This window comes from Oncorhynchus kisutch, linkage group LG16 (assembly GCF_002021735.2).
Source record: "Oncorhynchus kisutch isolate 150728-3 linkage group LG16, Okis_V2, whole genome shotgun sequence".
Taxonomy (NCBI): domain Eukaryota; kingdom Metazoa; phylum Chordata; class Actinopteri; order Salmoniformes; family Salmonidae; genus Oncorhynchus; species Oncorhynchus kisutch.
The window spans coordinates 48398285-48415615 of record NC_034189.2 but is presented as its reverse complement, the minus strand read 5'-3'; the positions used below and the strand labels follow the sequence as shown (position 1 = coordinate 48415615).

Sequence of the window (17331 nt, the reverse complement as noted above, 5' to 3'; positions counted from 1 at the left end):
TGTTTATTAGGCTACAGATTAAAGGTGAAGAGCTTGACGCTCCTTTCCAATAAATATCATGAGTCTTATTCTGGTGACAAGACGATAAATACATGACTGCTGTTGGACAAATAAAAAAAATCCAGAATAATGTCATGTAGACTAGCCGACCCACACTGACTCAGAGCTGTTAGCTAGAGCGCACACGTTAAGACCAGAGTAGGCACATTGTCTACTTAACAACAGTTTTTGTGACAAAACTATTGGTTGAGTGGAAAATCCAATAGAAACACATTGCACTTCAGTTATGCGAAAAAGTTATGCGAAAAAGTACATTTTGTGTGCACTATGTCATCACGCACAAATTGTTTATATTTTTAAGTCAATTTGGTGGAAATACCACACTGGTGGGAAAATGCACATATTTTCTTGATACAGGTTTTAGAATATTCGCATAATAAAAATCTGGAGGATGAGTGGTCGTTCATTCGGTTCCACCATTGTTAGTAAGTGGATGAAAATCACTCACCTGTGTGGGCAGTCACGGCAGATTTTCTGGTCGGCAAAGGAACCTCCAAGCACCTTGCTGAGCATGGAGGAGTGGCCCATGGCCTTCAGAGCCTCATCCAGACTGTCCACTAAAGAGTTGAAGAACTCCAGGGCATCGTGCTGCTCTCGCAGATTCACCGGCTCACCCCATAACCTACAGGAGAGAGATCAATAGAGATAGCTCTTAGTCTTCCAAGACCGTTTGTGTGAAATTGGTTTCAAAATAAACAGTTTGTAATCTGTATACCACTACATTCCTTGACATTTCATTGTTTTACCTCAGCCTGCTATCGTTAGCTCACCTGAACTGTTTCCAGAAGCCTCGGGGTACGTAGTACTGCAGTCGGGAGGAGGCCAGGTGACCAAAGATGACCTGTAGGTGGCGTAGCACCCCAATGTTGTACTCCTTCCTGTCCTCAGACTTACTCAGCGAGGGCTTGTCGTCAAACTGGTGTTGGTAGGCGAACACCTCGTCCCGCGCCGTTCCGTCTGCATTAGTCTGAGGAGGGAAAGTAACAATACACCGGATAGATTATTTAAGTTCAAATTGTACATCTTGGTTCTTCTACACAACATCCGTAAACACTCTGTAATATGAACTTCAGAGGGATTTCATTTCCCTAGTCCCTTAGTTCTATACCAAGGGTTGGGGCTGCCATAAAAAGCATCTCAGATTGTAGCTTTAACTTCTTGGATATAGGGGGCGCTCTTTTAATTTATGGATAAAAAAACCTGCCTGTTTTAAGCGCAATATTTTGTCACGAAAAGATGCTCGACTATGCATATAATTGGCAGCTTTGGAAAGAAAACACTCGAACGTTTCCAAAACTGCAAAGATATTATCTGTGAGTGCCACAGAACTCATGCTACAGGCGAAACCAAGATGAAACTTAAACCAGGAAATGGGCAGAATTTTTGAGGCTCTGTTTTCCATTGTCTCCTTATATGGCTGTGAATACGCCGGGAATGAGCCTGCCCTTTCTATCGTTTCTCCAAGGTGTCTGCAGCATTGTGACGTATTTGTAGGCATATCATTGGAAGATTGGCCATAAGAGACTACATTTACCAGGGGTCCGCCCGGTGTCCTTTGTCTAAATTGGTGCGTAATCTACAAGCTGCACGCAGTCATCCAGTGATTGAGAGGAGAGAGGAGGCTTTCAACGAACGATATATCATGAAGAGATATGTGAAAAACACCTTGAGGATTGATTCTAAACAACGTTTACCATGTTTCAGTCGATATTATGGAGTTAATTTGGAAAAAAGTTTGACGTTTTGATGACAGATTTTTCGGGGTTTTTTGGTAGCCAAACGTGACGCACCAAACGGAGCGATTTCTCCTAAACAAATAATCTTTCAGGAAAAACCTGAGCATTTGCTATCTAACTGAGAGTTTCCTCATTGAAAACATCCGAAGTTCTTCAAAGGTAAATGATTTATTTGAATGCTTTTCTGGTTTTTGTGAAAAAACAGAAAATGAAAACGCTAAATGCTACGCTAGCTGTTACACAAATGCTTGTTTTGCTATGATTGAGAAGCATATTTTGAAAATCTGAAATGACAGTGTTGTTAACAAAAGGCTAAGCTTGAGAGCTAGCATATTAATTTCATTTCATTTGCGATTTTCATGAATAGTTAACGTTGCGTTATGGTAATGAGCTTGAGGCTGTATTCACGATCCCGGATCCGGGTTGGCTAGAATCAAGATTAAGGGAGTCATTTTGCAATTATTAAATCTGAAGAGTGAATACAGTTTTGATTGATTCCCAGTCAGTCCAGTCACCTCGTTCTCCTGCTTCTCGTCCCCGGACAGTTCATCGTCCACGTCGGTGCCGGTGCCCTCCACGGCCAGGACACCGTTACGGATGGGCGGGATCATGTAGAGCTGCTGGATGACCGAGTTCATGTAGCAGGTGGCCCCCGCGTTCTTCAGCCCCACAAAGCCTTTGGTGGGCCGTGGCCCCACTGGGGGGAGGTATTCCCACTCGGTCAGAGCCTCACAACCTGAGAGACAGGGAGAGAAGGAGAGGGAGTTGTTCAACGTTTATCCATTCCACATATATGATCAACACAACAATAAATATCAGAAAAACATTTATAATTCATTGGGGAGAGGTACAATTTACCAGTATAGAGAGGAATGTGTGAGATAAATAATAATTGGGAATTTCAGATTAAGTAACTATGTAGTACATATCTGTGAGTGTATAGTTGGTGTCCCTAGGTAGTACATATCTGTGAGTGTATAGTTGGTGTACCTAGGTAGTACATATCTGAGTGTATAGTTGGTGTACCTAGGTAGTACATATCTGTGAGTGTATAGTTGTTGTACCTAGGTAGTACATATCTGTGAGTGTATAGTTGTTGTACCTAGGTAGTACATATCTGTGAGTGTATAGTTGTTGTACCTAGGTATTACATATTTGAGTGTATAGTTGTTGTGCCTAGGTAGTTCATATCTGTGAGTGTATAGTTGGTGTACCTAGGTAGTACATATCTGTGAGTGTATAGTTGGTGTGCCTAGGTAGTACATATCTGTGAGTGTATAGTTTTTGTACCTAGGTAGTACATATCTGTGAGTGTATAGTCGGTGTACCTAGGTAGTACATATCTGTGAGTGTATCAACGATCTGCTTGAGGTTCCGGACACAGCCGACCGGCAGAGCAACCAACAACTCGAAGCCGGCGTTGATGGAGGCGGGGCTGCTACAGACAGGAATGGCCTGCTCCGTGGGGAACTCTCCACTCTTCACGTACTGCAGGTACACGTTAGATGCCGGGAAGATGAAGTCATCTATCAACTCCTGGAGAAAGAGTGAGGTGAATTAACAGAATGGACAAAGCATCATCTTATGGTGGCTTGTCCTGTGACTATATTGAGTGAACTATTTGGCAACCATATTAGATTTCATAAACAACACAATGACCCACCTTTATGAGGTTGGCCCCGCCCTTCTCACAGCCAATGTAGTACTTCTTCTCTGGTGTCTGGAAGGCCAGCAGCTCCTTGGTGACCCCCAAGTGACCTTCTAGAATGGTCTCCTCCACCCCCGTCTCTCCTGTCCGCTTCACCTCATCCTAACGATAAAAACACCAAACTGCCATTTAGCGGTAATATTTCTGAGAGATATGAAAGCCCATCTTAGGCCTTCTCTAAACTACACCATATTAAACTGCATTTCATTTCCTAATAATGAAAAGACTTCTTGTCCAATACCCTGATCTTCTTGAGCCAGTCGATCTCATTGTTGAGCAGCGCCTCAGCGTTGGGCAGGTTGATGTTGCTGTTGTAGGCGTAGTTCAGCAGGTGCCTCAGCAGCGTAAAGTAGTCCCCTGCGTGCTTCGCCCTCTCCTTTGCCGTGCTCTGGAGGAGAGAGGAAGGATACGTGTTACAACAACAAGGGGTCCCAATGGAGTGGGGTGAAGAGTTTCAGTGAGTTACATTTCCTCTTCTAATTATGAAGGCTGGGATTGAGAGATGGTAAACTGATCCGAGGTCTGTCCTTAAGGGCAACTTCTACCCAGAGCTGAAGAATGACTATTGTGTCAGTAGGGGAGAGGGAAGAGATGGGAGATGGAAGGATACGCACCCCTAAGACGGTGAAGAGGAGGGTGATGAAGAAGAGGAGGGGTCTGTGTCCCATACAGCACCTAGTGGCCATGAGGAAGAACTGTTCCTGAGCCATCTGACGAACTGACCTGGAGACAGACAGGAAGATGACAACAGGTTGATTTCTCTGTCAAAAAGATGCTTTTAACATAGTCTGATGACATTTTTATATCGGCTTGTTTTTTTGAGATTAAGTTTGAACACCAAGAGGAGGTTTTCCCGACACAGATTAAGCCTAGTCCTATACTAAACTCAATGGAGAATCAATTGAAAATGCTTTTCAGTCCAGGATTAGTCTGTGTCCAGGAAATGCCCTGAATGAACAGATCCACAACACAGACATAGATTAACAGCCAGATGCAGACATACTTGCTGTGGCAGTGCAGTAGCAGGTCTATGATGTAAGTCTGCCAGGCCTTCTCCTTACTGAGAGTGTCCAGAGCGGTGGGCAGCAGGGCAAAACACAGGGTCATGATCTCCAGTGCCTCACAGCACACCATCTCATCCTCCCCGTCCGGCTCCTTACCCGCGTTCGTCTGTAGAGGTGATGAACACAGACCGCTGTGAGTTTATAGAAGACACAGAAACTCTCCATACAAACCCCTAGAAGTCTGCAATACACACCTTAAGAATCAAGCACACATCATCTCAGTTTAGAAAGGGTTTTACCTTCTCATAGATCTGACTGATCTCTTCATTAGAGCTGAAGACCAGCTGTACCGTGCCACAGCCTGAAGCCCACACGATCTTCTGCACCGCCCGGATAACACAGAGGTCTGGGATGTACTTGGATGCTTGGAAGAAGTTCTGGGCGTTCGGGGGCAGAGACTGCCAAAATAAGTGAACAGACGTTTACGGTCTAACTCTTTTTGACTTGCCGTTGTTAACCGGTTGAACGCATGTGTAAACACTCGTCTCAATAAACGCGCCGTCTCACCTCGTCAGATATCTGTTGGGCCAGTCGTATGGCCACGTTGCGGAGCATGCACTCCGAGGCGGGGTTCGGGATATTCTGTAGAGCACTCTGGAGGACCAGGGCCTGGTCGTGGGTCGCCTGGTTGATCTGGAGAGGAACAAAATCAAAAGACAGTGGATTGAGAACACCAGTCATATTCAAGCGCATTCAAATACACAATGAAGGTACGTTGAGGTGATCATGGTCTGTCCATTCAGGGTCTGGTAACAAGGGTCCTGCTTAGAGGTCGACCGATTATTGGAGGAACAAAAAAAGCAGATACCGATTAATGACTTTTTTTTTTACAACAATACTGAATGAACACTTATTTTAACTTAATATAATACATCAATAAAAATCTATTTAGCCTCAAATAAATACTGAAACATGTTCAATTTGGTTTAAATAATGCAAAAACAAAGTGTAATAACTACCCCGCTAACTAGCTAGCCATTTCATATCAGTTACACCAGCCATTAGGCTGATAGGCTTGAAGTCATAAACAGCGCTGTGCTTGCGAAGAGCTGCTGGCAAAACGCACGAAAGTGCTGTTTGAATGAATGCTTACGAGCCTGCTGCTGCCTACCATCGCTCAGTCAGACTGCTCTATCAAATTATAGACTTTATAATAACATAACACACAGAAATACGAGCCTTTGGTCATTAATATGGTCGAATCCGGAAACTATCATTTCGAAAACAAAACGTTTATTATTTCAATGAAATACGGAACCGTTCGGTATTTTATCTAACGGGTGGCATCCTTAAGTCTAAATATTCTTGTTACATTGCACAACCTTCAATGTTATGTCATAATTACGTAAAATTCTGGCAAATTAGTTCGCAATGAGCCAGGCTACCCAAACTGTTGCGGCAGGGTAGCCTAGTGGTTAGGGCATTGGACTAGTAACTGAAAGGTTGCAAGTTCAAATCCCCGAGCTGACAAAGGTACAAAATCTGTCGTTCTGCCCCTGAACAGGCAGTTAACCCACTGTTTATGGTTAGGTACAGTCGTCCAACGATTGCTTTTTTCGCAAATGCGCTTTTGTTAAATCATCCCCCAGCGTTGCATCGATTATATGCAACGCAGGACACGCTAGATAAACTAGTAATATCATCAACCATGTGTAGTTATAACTAGTCATTATGATTGATTGATTGTTTTTTATAAGATAAGTTTAATGCTAGCTTGCAACTTACCTTGGCTTTTACTGCATTCGTGTAACAGGCAGGCTCCTCGTGGAGTGCAATGAGAGGCAGGTGGTTAGAGCGTTGGACTAGTTAACTGTAAGGTTGCAAGATTGGATCCCCGAGCTGACAAGGTGAAAATCTGTCGTTCTGCCCCTGAACAAGGCAGTTAAGAACACATTCCTAGGAACGGTGGGTTAACTGACTTGCCTAGTTTAAAAAGTTTAATTAAATTAAATGTATAAAAATGTAAATTAGCAAAATCGGCGCTCAAAAATACCGATTTCCGATTGTTATGAAAACTTGAAATCGGCCCTAATTAATCGGCCATTCCGATTAATCGGTCGACCTCTAGTTCTGCTACCCTCATTGTTCTGCACTCGTCTAAGCTGTAGTAATACAAGGTTTTCCCCGTATTTACAGAGGTAATATAACGGCAATACAAAAGCGTTATTTACCGGCGATGCAGGGCTGGTCCCCTCCACTACGGGCTGGCAGGCCTCGGCCACAGCTTTGACGTGTCCGAACCCCACGGCGGTCAGCAGCAGCTTGGCGATCTTCAGGGCATTGAGGTACGCCCCCCGCCGCGTCTCCATGTCGGCCGACGGCAGGAAGTTGTTCCTGGTGAGCATACTCAGTACGAGTGGGAGGCCGCCGCTCTTCAGGAAGTTGTACTGGAAGTCGCTGGCGTCCTCGCCGAGGGTGCCGCTGGCCGGCATCAGCAATGCATACACCACCTGGGGAATCAATCCAATCAAACGTGGCAGGAGGATGTGAAGAGTGTAAGGGGTAATGAATCAATCACGTAAACCACCACACACACAGTGGTGTGTGTTACCAACCTCAGTGAGGTAGAGGACTTGTGAGGGCGAGGGGCCAAAGAAGCGGGAGTCCAGTGTGGGGCTCAGGCTGTTCTCTCCCAGCTTGGCATGATCCAGACAGATAGCGCGCAGGTTCTCCATGGTACCGTTGTCTACACACAGCTCAACCAGAACATCAGTCAGTCAGGACGAATCATTTCAAACCACAATGAGAGAGAGAGAGAGAGACGCAGAGGAAGGATGAGAGATGCTGTTTTGGGGCCACAGAAGGACAGCAAGCTATAATGAGAAAGAATGAGAGCGTGAGAGAGAAAGACAGTGTACCTGGAGGCATAAGCTTCATGAGGAGCCTGGCTCCATCTCGCAGCAGAGGCATGTTGAGGGTACAGCCCAGGTCTGCTACCTGCCACAGGAACGAGATGTAGCGCAGGTGGAGAGACATGATCTACAGAGAGCAAGACGTTACTCAGGAGAAGATGACACATTTGACATTTCTCACGTGAGGAAAGGTGTGTGTGTGTTTCTTACCACTCCAGGCAGGCAGCCCTCCACCTCTGGGTTGGGCCCTTCGCTGAAGTGGTTGCCATGGTTACTGGGTGAGCCGGTGGAGGAGTCTGAGGAGCTGTCAGGACTGGAGGGCACGGTGGCACTCACCTGGGTCAGCTTGGCTGTGATCAACTACACACAAAATACCGATTTGAACCAAACGCTAACAGATACACTGTGCTTTCATCATCTAATCCCAGTAGATTAGTGATTCCAGGAGGGAGTAAAATTGTATTTAAACACATCGGAACTAAGCCCTAATTCAAAACCAGTGCATGGGCCATTGATTACGAAATTACTAGCTCACTGCTTTGTCCTTGAGGTTGAGCTGTCCAATCAGCTTCCTGTCATCCGCTGGGTCGACAACCTCCCCGCCAATGAAGAGCTCTATCTTGGTGTGCGTGGCGTTGGCCTTGATGCGTGTGAGGATGCCGCGGCGCACCGAGCCGATGGTGTCATTGGTGTGAGACCAGATGTCCAGGTCATCCACCTGACGACCCTGGTTAGGGAAACGCACGATCAACGTGATGTGCTTCCCCCGGAACGCCCTGAGAGAAAGAAAGGGGAGAAAGAAAGAGAGGGATTGGTCAGTCAAAATATTGGCGCTGAGACTCTGACAAACTTAGTTAGACCTCGCTTTCACAAGTGTGTGTTGGTGTGAGTCTGTGTGTGTGTGAGTCTCTCTCCTACCTGGACATGGGGAGTATGGACCTCTCCTCGTGGTAGTCGCTGTCACATTCGTTGATGTACTCCTTGAGCACGGTGAGCACACGAACCATGCGGATGGCCTCCTGCCGGGCACAGTTGATGCTGTCCTTGTCCCCGTCCAGGACACACAGCGTGTCGTACGACGCCTTCAGACGGTCAAAACACAACTGGATGAAGTCCTCGTGGATCTCCACCTGGTTGACCTGCAGCTTGGGCCCCAGGTTGGTGTATATCTCCTTCAGCAGGTCGATGGCTCGGCTGGCGATGTCATCAGTACCCTGGATCACCACCTGGTAGAACAATGCAAAGCGGTTTTGTGCACTATCCTCCTCCAGGGTTAATCCAGGAACCAGATTGGTGTCTATAAAAGCTTACAACAGCGATAAGAGGAGTTTTAACTCAAATGCCTCCCAAGGTAGTCCAGTCCTTTGAGCTCCAGGTTTTACAGTATGTTCAGAAAGCTTTAGAACATTGATAAGCTGTTTAACACTCACCCTCCAGAGGTAGTCCAGTCCTTTTAGCTCCAGGTTTTACAGTATGTTCAGAAAGCTTTAGAACATTGATAAGCTGTTTAACACTCACCCTCCAGAGGTAGTCCAGTCCTTTTAGCTCCAGGTTTTACAGTATGTTCAGAAAGCTTTAGAACATTGATAAGCTGTTTAACACTCACCCTCCAGAGGTAGTCCAGTCCTATGAGCTCCAGGTTTTACAGTATGTTCAGAAAGCTTTAGAACATTGATAAGCTGTTTAACACTCACCCTCCAGAGGTAGTCCAGTCCTATGAGCTCCAGGTTTTACAGTATGTTCAGAAAGCTTTAGAACATTGATAAGCTGTTTAACACTCACCCTCCAGAGGTAGTCCAGTCCTATGAGCTCCAGGTCATCCATCATGTAGGCCCTGCGTTTGGCCACCAGTTTGCCCTCGCGGCAGTTGACAGCCTTGAAGAACCTTTCGAAGCACTTCATGCCATTCTCCGTGAGCAGGGACGGGTCCAGCTGCAGAACATTGTTCTCAAAGAAGTCCTTGTTGATGTCCGGGTCCAGGTCTGGCTCATCTCCCATTAGCTTAGAGTACCTAGAGTTGGAAATGACAGTATAAAGACATTAAAGGCTCATACTTGCGTATAACAAATGATAAAGTATGATCCCAGCAGGCTTTAAGTGAAGTGCTACCAATAACATTTGAGTTGAACTAACCTGGAATAATTAAAAAGGGAAATCATATTTAATATACATCAAAGGCTGGTCTAAACAAATGTGTACGTACCATTTGAAGCACGCCTCCCGGTCACACAGGAAGACGGCGCTCTCAGCCAGACACCTCCAGATCTGCTTGGCCTGAGGAGCACATAGCCACAACTGTCCGTCCTTCAACAGGAACCTGGAGAACAAGATGGTTCAAAGCAGTTAGACACTAACAGAGGACTCAGAATGGACACTTTCATTCCCACAGACTGAGAAATGCCTCGCCGCCCAGAAAAGCAGTCAAGGGTCAATGTTTTCATCCTGAGATACCTGTAGACAGCCGCCTGCCTTACCTCAGGAAGTTGAGCCTCTCCTGAACCTCCTGAACATGACTGTAGCGACTTCCCACTCTGACCGTCTGAGGGTCAAAGTCTGCGTGTTCAGCTTTGGAGAACGGTCTCATGGTCTCCATGTAGGCAGACAGGTTCTCAGCCACCAGAGTGACCAGGGCATGGTTGTGCTGCAGCTGGTTGATCAGGTCATGACGATAGAACACATGAGGACTCCTCTGGGTCTGACTGTATGGGGAAGAGGAAAGGGAAGGAGAGAAATGTAATATTTCATCAAAAGCTTTGACTCAATGGGAAAAAGAGATGAGACAAGAGCGAGAGAGAAAGGGAGAGAGACAGGGAGGTGGAGAGAGTCTTTCGTTACCTGAGGTTCTGAGGAGCTTCCCCAAACAGGCTGCAGATCTCTCTGATCTGCTTCAGGGCTGGTATGACCCACTTGTCGTTGGTGCGCAGCTCCTCGATGAAGCGGTCTATCCACTGGATCTTCTGGGTGTCTCTGTCCTGTTGGAACACACAGAAGCACAGAGCAGGGTCCTAGCCATTAGGGACCATCGTAGCAAAACATTTTGCAACAAAAAACAAGAGATTCTCATTTTACAAGTTCAGGAAGAACGTCCCAGTTTCCGTCTGTTTTCTTTCGTTTGGTGCCTAATGAATACAACCCAGTAGCAGTAACAGTAGTTTTACCTGAGAGCAGCTGTAGTCCAGTATCTTGATGTGTGCGCTGAGGGCCTGGTCCATGATGTCCACGGGGACGTCGTCACTGTGAGCCAGATTCCACAGCAGGTTGAGCACCTTGTGGGCCATCACTCCATCCTTATCGTCCTCCGCCAGACGACGGATCAGCTCCAGCAGCTTCTCACGCTGCTTCTTACTCGCATTTGTCCAACTTTCCTTGAAGCAATCAAAGAGATGGTCGAGCTGCTCTGGAGAGAAGTCCCAGGCCAGTTTGGCCAGAAGGTCATGGACGTTCTTCACAATGGCTTCGTGCTTACCAGCCTGACATAGAAACAGACACAGAAGACACTTAGGCATGGTTCTAAAAACAACCCCTTCCCCTACCCATAAAGGAAAAAGTCTCTCTAGCAAAATATATATTTTTCACAAATTAGAATAACCTGTATAGGTTCAATGAATAGGAAGTACATTAAAATTCAAGATGGAGCCATTCCCATATTGCTGAGACCCATTTTCCATGACACGTTTAACTCAGTACCTGCGCTGCCCAGATGTTGTCCAGGTCCTGCATGGTGAGGGCTTTCTCCTTGATGACGAAGCGGAGTATCTTCTCTAGTTTCTCTACGTACTGAGGCTGGTGGAGGCTGTCCCTCAGCACGATGGAGAGGATGTGGTTCTGCTGGATCCACTCCTGAGAGAAAGGGAGAGGAAGACAAACATCAGGCATAGCAGGTGTAAATGAGAACTTGTTCTCAACTTGCCTACCTGGCTAAATAAATAAAAATAAATTAGCATTCCTGTGGAGAAATTCCATGTCCAATTCCACTGACAGGAATTGACTATTAAACTCTGATGAGCCATTTAAAAGCTCTATACAAATCCAGTCCATTATCATTCATAAGGAGTAACTGTGGTGACTCACCGCCATGCGTTCTGCCGTCAGCCACTCCTCCTCCTCGGGGTTGCCATGCCGATGCGTATAGTAGGACACGCTGGAGATGACCTTGTTGACCTCATTCAGAGCGTTCATCTTGCCGTTGAACGAGGAAATCTGCAATAACCTGGGGACAAATTAAAAGCATAACCATCTCATCAAAAATCCCACCCAAAAGCTATTTTTTGGTATTTATTTCATTAGTCCATTGTTGACAGAGTCCCAAAATGTTTTACATGTCAGAAAAATACCAGCTGTATTTTGAAAGTTACACATCTTGAAACATGTTTTGCATGTCAACAATGGACTAATGAAAGAAATATCTAAACAGTTTTTGGGTGGAGTTTTCCCATAATAATAAAACAGCAGTTGACTGGCCAAAACACTCATCACACGAGGTGCTTAAACCCCAATGTGAATTTTAATTCTATACAATAACAACCTAAAAAGAAAACAACTGAAGGTTTCTCACCTAAGGATCATTTTCAACCGAAATATCTCCAAGTTCTTGACAGTCTCCTCCTGACCAGGCACCCTGGAGGCCAGGTTCTTCAGGGACTTGATGATCATGGACAGGGCATCGTTCTTGGCCTCGTTCTTGGCCTCCTTCTTCAGCTCCTCATCCGTCAGATTCTCCAGGAACTGAGGAACCATCTCGATCACTGGCAGGAAGTACTTCTTCACTGTGTGCAAGGTCAGGAACTCATAGCACTGGCCGAACGGCCTGGAGGGAAGACATACACGGGTTAGGACACACACACGTCCCTTACAAGTCCTTTACATTGGTCCATCTGCGCTAACATACTTGATGAGGGCAGCGATGATCTGTACGTTGAGTGCCTGCCCGCTCATGAAGCGGTCGTGTAGAGTCTGAAACCCGTTCAGCGTGCCAAACTTATTAATCAGGTCCACCAACCAGCCCTGAGAGAGAGAGAGATGGAGAGAAAACAATGAACGGCTAATTACTGACGACAGCTTTATTCATGCTGAAAACTTGGATATACTGTATCAAGCGAGGAATCCTGAGTGAGCGAGGGTGAGTTGGGGCCTACCTTGGGTGAGCGAGGGTCGGGTGGGCGGGCGAAGAGCTCGTCGTCGGCCAGCGTGGCCCCGGCGGGGATGGTCTCAGAGGGCCGCGTGCCGTTGTAGATGTGGAACTTGCAGTGGGGGTTGGTGGCTGTGGCCAGTAGCTCCAGTAAGGGGAACCAGTCCTGTGGAAGCTTGGTCACACACAGCTCCACCAGCCGGTGTGTGTTGGTGATGATACACCTCTGTGGAAGGAAGGACAATCAGTTGTAGTTCAAACAGGAAGTGCTAGTGTGCGCACACACACACACACACACACACACACACACACACACACACACACACACACACACACACGAGGCCCTTACATGGATCTCAAACTTCCACCCGCTGACAGCCTCGTCTGTGAGGATCTTAGTGAAGGAGATGGTCAGGCCGTCCCTGAAAAACCTCTGGCACGCCTCACACTTCACATCAAGCCCTGCAGAAAGAGGCAACGATTAAAGGCAGAAAACAAAGAGAGATCAATAGAAGACAAATGAAAAAGATGTCCTATATGGATGTATATTGTATACGATGATGGACACACCTTTTTTACATAAGTCTATAGCAGCTTCAAGTAGAACTTCTAATTCCCCCTTTGGCAGGACTGGGACTACCCATCGGGGCCTGTTGATCATGTCGTCCAGCTTGGCCAGGTCAGTGTGAGGGAAGGCAGGCTCCTCCTCCTCCAGAGCAGGGGCAGAGTCTCCTTGGCCCTGCTCCTCCTCCGCCGCCGGTGGGCTCACAGGAGACGGCTCCGTGGTCGACGGGTTGGGGGACACCGCCTGCAACGCGCACACACATTAATATTAAAACTAAGTAAGTACGAAAGCATATGGCATTGCAGATCGCTCCATATTAGTCAGTCAACTTCACGCAGACATACAGTTGACATGCGGGTAACCTTGTTCACTGATAATTGGGGAACTATCCATAGACAGACACACATCACCCCGACACTCACCTGGGCCTGTGTGGGTGGGGGCTGGCTCTGAGAATCAGCGGGTGCCTGGCCCTGGCTATCATTGCCCCCCACGGGGGAGCCACGGGTGGTGACCGTCATGATCGACACGGGGCAGATCTGGCAGTCTTGTCCGCTTTAGGAGGCCCTGGCCTGGAGGGGAATCACTGCCTGGGTAGGGAAGGAGAACCAGAGGCCGGCTGAGAGGGAACGCTCCGGCTGCTGAGGCTCAGGGAGGGTTACAGAGACCATCGCAGAACCTGTGGGACAGAGACAGGGGGAGAGAGATTTAGAATGGTTGATGCCCCATTTTTCACATGCATTTGGGACTGAGGCATGTGCATTTCAGCTAATCTGTGTACAATCTAGTGAACATCACATGGTCAACTTCAGACCACTGTTGAGGTGTAAAAATAGCTGAGAAACAACACAGGTGCATCCAAAGGCCATGATTCCACAGTATGTTTGCAAGACAACTAAGCGAGACCAATTCAAATGACTCTCACTCTGCCACTATCTGGGTCTAGACATTAAAATGCTAATACGCATGCTTGACAACGGGGTGGAATTATGACATACAGACACACACACCCTAGCCCTAATACCAACAGACAGAACCCCCCGCTCCACACTCCCATCACCTCTCCTATTTCCAGTTTAGCTGTGCTGCAGACAGCACAGGACTATCAACCATACGCCACACTGGCCTATTAATAGTCTCTGTCGAACTGGTTCAGAGATATCTAGACTGTGCAAGACAGTATATAGCTACTGACAAACTGTTGATTGGTCACACAGAGCATGACCCTACCCTAACCCAACAAACTGCAGCTCCTAGGTTACTCACATCTCACTACAGCAAGACATGCATGGGATATTGAGGTTTCAAGATATCACCTGGCTATATTAGCCAAGCCTAATACAATAACTAAACAAGAACAATTGAACAAGGAGAACAAGCCATTGTGCGCTTACTGACAAACAATGTATTCTTAATAATCGCCCAAAATTATTAATAATAGCATATTGGATTGAAATCAGGCCATCTATGCTTAGCTGCCAGTGCCACTGACATAAAGTTGTGGTAGTCCAACAATGTGTCCCAGTACTGTAACAGTGTTTCATAACTCCAGTCCTCCAGTAGCCCCAACAGCACACATTTTTGTTGGAGCCCCAGACAAGCACACCTGATTCAACTTGTCAACTAATCATCAAGCCCTCAATGAGTGGAATCAGGGGATTTTGTCCAGGCCTATAAGAAAAATGTGTGATGTTGGGGGGTACTGGACTGGAGTTGGGAAACACTGCACTATAACATAAGTGAGTCTGTATAGAATATTGACCTTACACAACAGCAGAGTGACAAAGGAAAACATCTTAAATCACTATGAGTCAGGATGGAAGAGATAGGCCCTAAACCTGTTGTTAGGCTGAGGCTCCTTCAATCCACTCAAGTGCCTCAAGGTAACATTAAGATTAGGGGATAGGGTTTCTGGGTAGGAAAGGTCCGTGTGTCTAGTTGTGAGACACTGGAAGTCTTGAGACACATTAAGACAGTCTCCAGCTGAGTTACGATCCTCTGGGCTCAGTTTACAGGTTTATTATTGGCTGTCTTCAGTTTCCCGTCTTCAGATGTATCCGCTTCCATCTAATGGAAGAGGTTAGTATTAGGGAAGGGGAATCTGATCCTAGATCTGTGGTTTGGGCCGACTTCTACCTCAAGCATCATCAGGCAAGCCGACAGGAGTAGGCTACAGCTGACAGCTACAATGTGAATGGAAGTTAACAAGCCAATCGGAATCAATGACCCAAGGAGCAAGAACGGTTGAGGAACCGTTGGGGGGGGGGGGGGGGGGGGGGGTAAAACTTGAAGTGAGCCCAGCTAGGTCAGGACTGAGGAAACGCAAACCTTTTAGGTGGAATGAAGTCATTTGTATCCGGAAATGCACAAAGTAAGCATATTACCAGGCCTAAAAATCGTCAACAATGACATATTGACAATGCCTTGCTTGCAAATAACTAAAATCGATTCTTTGTCAATAGATATAATGCCAGCCCCTACCTTGGCTAGTCTCAAAAACCGACACTAGGCAGAGGCAACTACAGTCGGGTTTTGAAGACTACCCTTGGCTACACCTTCAGTTTCCGTTTTGGAGACATGTCTGTCTGCATCAAACTGTCAAGACATTTGGACATCCCTTGTGACAGCCGTTGGTTTTACAAGGAGCTTGGCACAAAGGAAAACATTTATGTAACGACAAATGACAAGGTTGTTTGCATGATGTGTGAATAAAAATGTACTTGGTCCTAGGCTTGCTAATCATTCTTATCACGATCCGCTATCCTCACCAGAACCTCTTTCTGTGAGGACACGTCATTGAGTAACATTATGCAGCTAACTAATTAAATCAAGTAATTTGGGGGCTGGAGTATAAGGAAAACTTGATTTAATTACAGCAAACTCAATCTCAAAATAAGTGTTACTGTCACATTGTATGATGTATTTTAGATATGAGAGACCGCTAACTAATCAGCCAACAACTAACGTAGCTAACTACACTTGCTTGATTAAAAAGCATTAGCCAAATATTTCAAACAATGCGAAAATAACCAGCCTGCAAACACTGCCTGGAACACGGTTAATTGATGTGAAAAATAACTTCATGCAACAGGAGTCTGGACGATAACTAATGCATAACGTTAGACAAGGCCCGTAACGTTAGTTAGCTAGCTACTGACAAGCATTGTAAGGGCCTTCTTACTCAACATCGGTAGTAGCGCTAACATGCTAGTTAACGTTAGCTAATGGCGCTGCCGTCGCCACAACAATCAACCGTCTGTGTGCATTGGTAGGTTGTTGATCAAACACCAGCCCATATCTGTCAACACCACTAGTCCAAGAAGTTAGCCAAAATCTTGTCTGGTTGAGACTGACCTTGAACTAGCTATGTGGAAACCGTTATATTTCAAAATCCAAACAATTAACAGGTTGGTATGGGAAACGTCAGCCATTTTGCCACAGCCAAAAATAACAGCTAACTTAACTAGCCAACGTTACATACAGAAACAAACCGGCATTTCAGCATTCATTCTGCCGATGTCAGGCACCTTGCTTGCCATTACTCTCGCCTCTTTATCCAATGAAAAGCATATGTGTAACGTTATACCTTGTAACTAGACCGCTATAACGTTTCATTGTTAATGATTACTCAGATATGTCGTTATCTAGCTATACTAGCCAGTTAGCACCATTGTTGCTAGCAACCCAATGTTACTTACCCCAAAATGTGATGCAACTTCCTTGAGTTGACTTGTCCTGTCTATGAATCTTTCTATTCTGGGTTCCGCTAAGTGTCAACGTGTGTTACATACTATTTTCATACATGCATCCAGATCTGCTAATATGATCTCTCTTCCTTGCTTATTTTTTTGTCTGCACTTGGGTGTTTTTCCTGCGTCACCATCAACCCCCCCCTCTACTGTAGTCTAGCACAGTTTTCCCAGCCAGTCCGTGGTAAGCGCAGCTGACAGAGGCCGTGTTCGAGAGGATCAAAACCGTCATGTATCATGGGTAAATTGTAACTTGCTGACTGATCTACAAATAATAATGAGCAGTTATTTACGATGTAAAGTTCCTTGTAGATCAGTCAGTCTGTAGTCGCCTGCACTGTCAGCGCCAATGTCGAACAAGCCCATTAAGGTAACGTTTAACAATTAAAGTGATCGTTCACTTCACATAAAGTTTGTCAAAAAGGTGCCTTCAGAAAGTATTCACACCCCTTGACTTTTCCCACATTTT

General features: G+C 46.0%; 1 protein-coding gene across 2 annotated transcripts in view; it reads right to left on the bottom strand.

The window, feature by feature from the left end:
- LOC109879662 (probable ubiquitin carboxyl-terminal hydrolase FAF-X) overlaps positions 1–17035 on the bottom strand; it is a 28457-nt gene extending 11422 nt beyond the window's left edge. For both annotated transcript variants that reach the window (XM_031792731.1, XM_031792732.1), the window contains exons 1-30: positions 16812–17035; positions 13536–13792; positions 13119–13356; positions 12898–13010; positions 12556–12774; positions 12309–12424; positions 11976–12227; positions 11492–11630; positions 11108–11260; positions 10579–10890; positions 10256–10392; positions 9895–10119; positions 9624–9737; positions 9203–9431; positions 8339–8646; positions 7956–8196; positions 7631–7780; positions 7427–7547; positions 7124–7254; positions 6740–7018; positions 5076–5201; positions 4808–4966; positions 4508–4674; positions 4119–4227; positions 3746–3892; positions 3460–3606; positions 3125–3332; positions 2312–2532; positions 831–1027; positions 509–682 (exon numbers count right to left, since the gene is read on the bottom strand). In XM_031792731.1, the coding sequence (XP_031648591.1) occupies positions 509–682; positions 831–1027; positions 2312–2532; positions 3125–3332; positions 3460–3606; positions 3746–3892; positions 4119–4227; positions 4508–4674; positions 4808–4966; positions 5076–5201; positions 6740–7018; positions 7124–7254; positions 7427–7547; positions 7631–7780; positions 7956–8196; positions 8339–8646; positions 9203–9431; positions 9624–9737; positions 9895–10119; positions 10256–10392; positions 10579–10890; positions 11108–11260; positions 11492–11630; positions 11976–12227; positions 12309–12424; positions 12556–12774; positions 12898–13010; positions 13119–13356; positions 13536–13634 (5231 nt within the window). In that variant the 5' untranslated portion in view covers positions 13635–13792; positions 16812–17035. The remainder of the gene's footprint in view (positions 1–508; positions 683–830; positions 1028–2311; positions 2533–3124; positions 3333–3459; positions 3607–3745; positions 3893–4118; positions 4228–4507; positions 4675–4807; positions 4967–5075; positions 5202–6739; positions 7019–7123; positions 7255–7426; positions 7548–7630; positions 7781–7955; positions 8197–8338; positions 8647–9202; positions 9432–9623; positions 9738–9894; positions 10120–10255; positions 10393–10578; positions 10891–11107; positions 11261–11491; positions 11631–11975; positions 12228–12308; positions 12425–12555; positions 12775–12897; positions 13011–13118; positions 13357–13535; positions 13793–16811) is intronic.
- Between the last annotated feature and the right edge of the window lie 296 nt (positions 17036–17331).